The sequence below is a fragment of the Ostrea edulis genome, chromosome 5 (assembly GCF_947568905.1).
Source record: "Ostrea edulis chromosome 5, xbOstEdul1.1, whole genome shotgun sequence".
NCBI lineage: Eukaryota > Metazoa > Mollusca > Bivalvia > Ostreida > Ostreidae > Ostrea > Ostrea edulis.
The window spans coordinates 26326096-26333196 of NC_079168.1; the positions used below are offsets into that span (position 1 = coordinate 26326096).

At 36.5% G+C, this 7101-nt stretch overlaps 1 protein-coding gene across 1 annotated transcript; it reads right to left on the reverse strand.

The window, feature by feature from the left end:
- Positions 1-3571: 3571 nt before the first annotated feature.
- Positions 3572-4252, reverse strand: LOC125651238 (uncharacterized). Its single transcript, XM_048879819.2, has one exon. It carries the CDS (start codon positions 4250-4252, stop codon positions 3572-3574), a length of 681 nt encoding a protein of 226 aa, XP_048735776.2.
- Between the last annotated feature and the right edge of the window lie 2849 nt (positions 4253-7101).

The window sequence follows — 7101 nt, forward strand, 5'->3', positions numbered from 1 at the left end:
GATCGTATGAAAATCTACTTTGTTGTGGTCAGGTGGTCAGAGGCGAATTGGTTTTTCCTCCTCAGGTGCGTGACCGATACCAGCGGATTAATACCTAGAATGAAGTTCATTTTCCTGTTATTCAGTGGTTATCATTTTTATGCTTTTTGGTGGTTTAAATGTTAAACATTTAAAATGCTTGGTTACTACGCATTCCCTCTACCTTATTTCAGAAGCCCTAGATTTATAACACAAAGCCAGATGTTTTTAGATATACAATAGTTTATCAAAGTTAAAACACGGTCATCAGCTGGTCATAACTTCAGAGTTCAATCGTTAGCGCGAGTTCCAAAGCAGGGACGGCGACAAAGTTTGTCAAGTTCTCGTTCTGATGTAGAGTGTCATTCTCTTGCTCTCTTCTATACACTGTTCACGGTCACCAAGGCGTTGTTGTAGAAACTTCTATCGTACTTACAAAAATCACACAGCCATGGTTTGTTCCTGACCACTGGTCAGCTACATGTAGTTGTTATAATGGATCCACGGCCAGATGGTCAGTGATCAAGTAAGCTTTTAATGCAACGTTTTCGCCTCCAAAATATGCTTTAGTGTGCTTTTATTGCGAAACGTTTTATTGCGAAATATATTTCACAATAGTCATAAAATAGAACCATTGTTCTAAAAGGATATAGATTACAATGTATATACGGATCACTGTATAATAAGGATGATTTCTTAAATATTTATATAAGTTATATATATATATATATATATATATAGCACAGAAATAGCAATGAACTCTTAAATGAACATAACTGCCCTGAGTGAAGAAATATTTAATATAAAGCACAGAAAATTTCACTTTATTTGGATACCCACTCCCGCCCCTACCCGGGGTTGAACTCACGACCTGCGGAACCAAATCTCCTAGCAGCATGTAACCAGCGCGCTAGACCGCTCAACCACCTAGGCAAGTCAAAAACGCGCTGGTTACATGTTGCTAGGAGATTTGGTTCCGCAGGTCGTGAGTTCAACCCAGGGTAGGGGCGGAAGTGGGTATCCAAATAAAGTAAAATTTTCTGTGCTTTATATATATATATATTTACGCTAATGTCATGAATATGATACAAATGTAACGGCAATCATGTCACAACAACAATATCGACAAACAACAACAGAATTATCTATTCTCAATTAAATTTAACATCTACATTATAGGGAAGTAATTCGTGATATTCAATACCATTTGAACATTGGCATGCCATGTATTTTACTTCCATTAAATATTGGCATAATTTTTTAAGTACAATGACATTTTCACAATTTAATTGTTTCAATTTACAATTATCAGGTCTATCTGTAGGATATTTATCAAAGCTTTCAAATCTTGATTGTTTAAAAAGAAATTTCATAAGCACAATAATTTAGTAATGAAACTCATTAGCTAAATCATTATGATTACATAATGTGTATACTCTTTAATTTCTTGGTATGCTTAGCTATCGGGTCTCAGCAGGTAATAAAACAAATGATGTTCTAAATCTACACAGTGAAAGGGTGAAGATATATAGAACAGTACGAACTGCTAGACATGCCAGAGGTGGAATCAGGTGCCCAGGATGAGTAAGCATCCCTGTTGACCGGTCACACCCTCCGTGAGCCTTCTATCATAATCATAAAAAGGTAAACGGAGCATTCCGTAGTCAAAATTAGTAGGCTTAACAATTGGTATGATACACATCAGACAGCATTTGACCCAACGGCAGGTTGTATGTGCAAATACATGTAAGATCAATATACCGACCATAAAATTTGCGAAATGCTGACTTCAAACTAGACTATTGAAACCCATGTAGTATAGAGATCTTATTTGTCAGTAACTTTCTGCGATTTAAAAAACTGATCATACGCAGAACATGCCATCGCGTATCGAATCAGTTGAGAGACATAAACACTATATACAGGTAATAACAGAATATTGCTATAGAAATATATGAAGTTGACGACGGAGAAGCCGTGTCAACCTGTTTGTCATAAAGTTCAGTTTTTAGTTTGCCATTAACATTTATGTGCAATAAAATATCCAAAAACGAAGAAGATATGGAAGACTGGTGTCTCATTTTATCATAGAGGCGCGTATTATGCCCTGAGACGTATCTGGACCGGATTTCCAGTTCACGCCCCTTCCAAATCCGCCAGTCAGTCCACATTCATTTCATTTGAAAGATAGAATTACAGATCTGACAATTCAAACTTTTGAACTAGATTAAATTTTGAATCTGAGTAACATTCACTCTATTAAAAAACAAGAGTAACGCAAACGATACCACCTACACCCGTTAGATCTTCACAGCAATATCTGTATCCATGGTGAGGAAAAAGTCCAGAAAACTATTTGACCTACTTTTATCCCAGAACTGATTATGTATTTCTCTGAGATGGAGGTTGTGATATAATTTCAGGGCAATACCTGTATTTATACCAAACAAATCTGGAAAACTGTTTGACCTACTTTTACCCCTAATGTAGATCATGGTACACCAATCCAGCTGAAATGCAAACGGATCTTATATTCCTCAGAGAGGAAGCTTGTGACTAAATTTCAGGGCAAAATCTGTATTCGTAACGAAAGCAATGTTTATCTACTAAGTGATACTACAACATTGACCTTTGACTTGAGAAACAATAGGCACCTTCCGCTTGGCATACGGTGTATATGCACCAAGTTTGATGGTCCTAGCCCAACGGTTCGATTTGTATCCTGCCTACAAGGTTTTCGTACCAAGTGATACTACGACCTTGACAAACACCAGGCGTCCACCACTTAGCTTGAGGAGTATGTGAACCACGTTTAACCTCTCACATCATCAGGCCGTTGTAGGGCTGAGTAATACGTATTCTTACATTCATACTTGTTATTTCTTCTAAAGATACTTTTGTATTCTAGTCCATATCTCGCTTTCATTTTCTATTTTAGTCCACATTGCTTTCTAAATCAGTTGGTATTAAAACTGACATAACAATTTCAGATTGACAGAATACATTTATTTTGATTACCAGGTATGCTTATTGTAAATCCAGTGCAGCACGTGCACATCTTATTATCTCAGAACAATGTGTCAATGAACAAAAAATAAATATATGAATACGTGTATCTTTATTATGGTGTTTATGGGTACGGCTGTATTTACAACACAAAAGAAACGGACCGCCAGCATGATCAAGGGCAGGCCCCAACAAACAACAAAAGCATCATCATAAGCAAATTCAACATCAACATATTCTCTTGCAAAGTCAACATTCAAAGTTCAAAAATATCAACATTCACAGTTCAAAGTTCACATCATATCAAAGAGTGCTTGGCCCTGGGGGGTGCATAGGTCAAACATCTCATGCCCTTGACCCTGGGAGGTGCAGAGGTCAAGGACTTGTAGATTTTCACATTTCATCATAAGTTCTGACAGTACCGCTAGTAAGCTCCACAAGTTTCCTACCTTGAATGGCAGTACTGGCAATCATGGCAGGAAACTTCGCCACACTGGGGGTGGTGGAAGAGCGGCACTTTACTATAATTAAACCGTACCCATAAGGACTACTGCGGAAAGTATACAACATTGTAGCATAGTATAGCTTCTAGGCCTCCTTGTAGTGTGTTTAACAGAATTGAATTCCCTAGTTTGGATAGATGAACCCCATCACTGTGTAAAAATGTGGGTTGTGGTTTGATATCTGGATATGAAATGACACCCCCTTCCGACTTGTTTAAAGCGCTTGCAAAGGGATTAAGGCACCGGCGTGCTTCCTCCATTTTGGGCCTATTGTGGGAATATTTCCATGCAATGCGCGGTAGAACGCAAGACCATATAATCCTAGCATTAGGAAAATTTGTTTTTATAAATTTTGTAACTTTCTTTGTCTGTAACCTCAATTTTCTTATGGATGTATGGCCTAAATCACTCCCACCGCAATGTAGTAGAATGGCGCTTGGCTGTGGACCAAATCTACTTAAGTATTTTAATTTATTGACGACCTGCATAAGAGCTAGACCGCTGTAACCCTGCCACCATAAAGATATATTTACCCTACCGAGATTCAAACCGCAACCACCAGGCCTAAGTAGCGCTTCTGTTTGTGTCCGCTTTAATATTGAGGAGCCCACCAACCAAACGATTTGACTCCCTACAAATAAATGAACTTGGATATTACAACTTTGGTATACGGATGTATGATTTATAAAAGCTAGATCGCCATCTACCAGATTTCTGAATGACATCGGATGAAAACCCCTTGATTGCTAGTTCAGTGCTCGCCCCAATCCTAAAAGAATGAGTTTTATACTTGCCTGGCAATTGAAGTACTTTAATTGCTTTTGACAAAATAGCAGTAAAATGGTATCTAGTCAATGGGGACGAATTGAAATGGCAAAAAAGGGGGCCCGAGTCATTAGGGCGAACATTCAGAAAAACATCCATATAATAAAATGGGCATGTCCAATCTCCTACCCTAGGAATGTTAAGCACTGAACCCTTGCCCACCTGATCAGTCTTAGAATATGTAATGGTTAAATTTATTGAGCCATTTGCTCTGTCTAGTTTAATATCACCTCTTTGTACAACTCTTGCTGTTGAACTGGGATCGCTAACTAATTCGCCTACCCTGAGCAGCCCGTGAAAAGCTAATGAGAATGCAGCGGAAAACAAAGCAGACTCGTAGCCATTACTACAAATACATGGAAGCACCTGAAATATTCTAGCTAAAATATGTTTTGTTATTGGAAGCCTGCTATCTGGAGTATGCCTCAAACGTTTGATACCTTGGAAAAGTTTAACAACCAAAAATTCAGAAGTAGGATAATAAATTCCTTGCAATTTGCAATGATATGACAAGGCTGCCATGTATGAGCGGGCTGTGGAAAAAGCTAAACCCCTGATAGATAAATGTAACATGAATTGAGCTATTGAAGCCAAGTTGGGTGGCCAATTTGGACTGATCCGGTTTTCTGAACAAAACTTGTAATACGCCTGGAGACTTGCATTGTGAGTTCTAAAAACACTCTACCAAAATCAGCGTACCGTGACGTATTTCAGAAATGGATTCAGAGATTCAAACTGCGGAGAATACTTTGAAGGGATGTAATGTTCATATCACTATTTGAGTCGAATGCTTTTGAGATATGTACAGAACACATTACATATCGAACAGCCCTCGTAATTTATGAAGTAAACAAACACACGTGTGTAGGTATTGAAGTGCTTTCAGAAGTACAGTTCATTACTTCTCTCTCACACACACAACACAACACACACCGTTACTTCTTTTCTGTATTTCAAAAAAAAATCTGAATAAGCTATCTATTTTGTATTGTTTATAGGAATTATGAGATTGATCATTGTTCGTGATATTTCATATCATGCGCATACATATATACATGTACCTATACATACACACATACATGTACATACATACATACATACATGTACATATATACAAACGCACACACACACATAGACATATATATATATATATATATATATATATATATATATATATACATTATAGCAGAAAAAAGAAGGAAGGAGAAAAAGTAAAAATAAATGAAAAAATACATAATAATGATAATTGGACACATATTCATTTCGGGGTAGTAAGAAAAAATTATTTTCGAATAAAATGGTAAACGGGATGATTTCAACTTCTCCATCGTCAACTTACCATTATCACCTGCATATGGTGTTTATATCTCTCAACTGATTCGATATGCAAGAGCTTGTTCTGCGTATGGTCAGTTTTTTAAAATCAAAGTAGGCTACTGACAAACAAGTTGATGGCGCAAGGGTTCCAACAGTCTCGTTTAAAATCAGCATTTCGAAAATTCAATAGCCGTTATAACGATCTAGTTTGCCAATACAACCTATTATTGGGTCAAATGCTGTGTGACGTGTTTCATGCCGTTTGTTTGGCCGTTCTTGGCACACTGATTTTGACTACGGATAACTCCGTTTACCTGATCAGGATATAGGGCTCACGGCGGGTGTGACCGGTCGACAGGGGATGGTTACCACTCCTCAGCACCTGATACCACCTCTGGTATCTCCAGGGGTCCATGTTTGCCCAACTCTTTATTTTGTATTGCTTATAGAAGTTATGAGGTCGATCATTGTTCGTTATCTTCACTTTTCATATACATATGAATCACACCATATCACATATATATTATACTGTCAATTGTTTTTAAACTCTCTATATTTACATTGTTTTAGCAATAATAAAATTCTTCATTAATTGTTTTTAGAACTCTTATACTTAGCACTGGGTGGTTTTTATACATGTACTTACTTCAAAATAATTTAATTGATTTCTGGAAAAGAAATTATCCCGACATGTGTGGTCTAACATGGTGTGATGCTGATAATAATCCAAAAAGTAGGATAGATTATGTTTTCATTAATGATAACTTTTGTCCCAAATTTAGCGGAATGATAATAAGAAAAATTCCAGGCACTCACTCCAAGGGATCTCGAATGTCTGATCATAGATTTTTAAAATTTCACTTTATAATTTCAAACGATAAGAGAGGACCAGGGTACTGGAAATTAAACGTATCACACTTACAAGATGAGAAATATAAAAACGGAATTAAAAACGTCATAAACAACATTGACAGTTCATTAAACCCAATTGATAAATGGGAACAAATTAAACGCGCAGTAAAAGAATTTTCGATACATTTTTTAATATTTAAACAAAGATCGGTTAGAAAAAGGATTAAAGCAATTGAGCAAGAAATTGAAAAATTAGAAACTGGGAGACCTGAAGACTTAAATTACAAAAAACTTAAAACTCTAGAAGCAGAGCTAGATTGTATTTATGATAGAAAATCTACAGGTACTTCTTATTTCTTAAACTTAGAAAAACAGCATCAATCCTCAAATGATAAACAAACCTAATAAAATATTGGGGGAAATGGTTGACTTTTATCAAAATTTATATGCTAGTAAAAACTTAGATGATCAAATCATTGACAGTTATTTGTCGGAGGTAAATATACCACTATTAAGTGATGAAAATAAAGACATGTTGGAATTTTTCCCACCTTTCGAAGAATGTACGGAGGCGGTTTCT

Bases quoted from the DNA above. Each gene is read 5' to 3' on its own strand.
- LOC125651238 (XM_048879819.2), bottom strand. From the start codon at position 4,252: ATGTCATTCAGAAATCTGGTAGATGGCGATCTAGCTTTTATAAATCAT.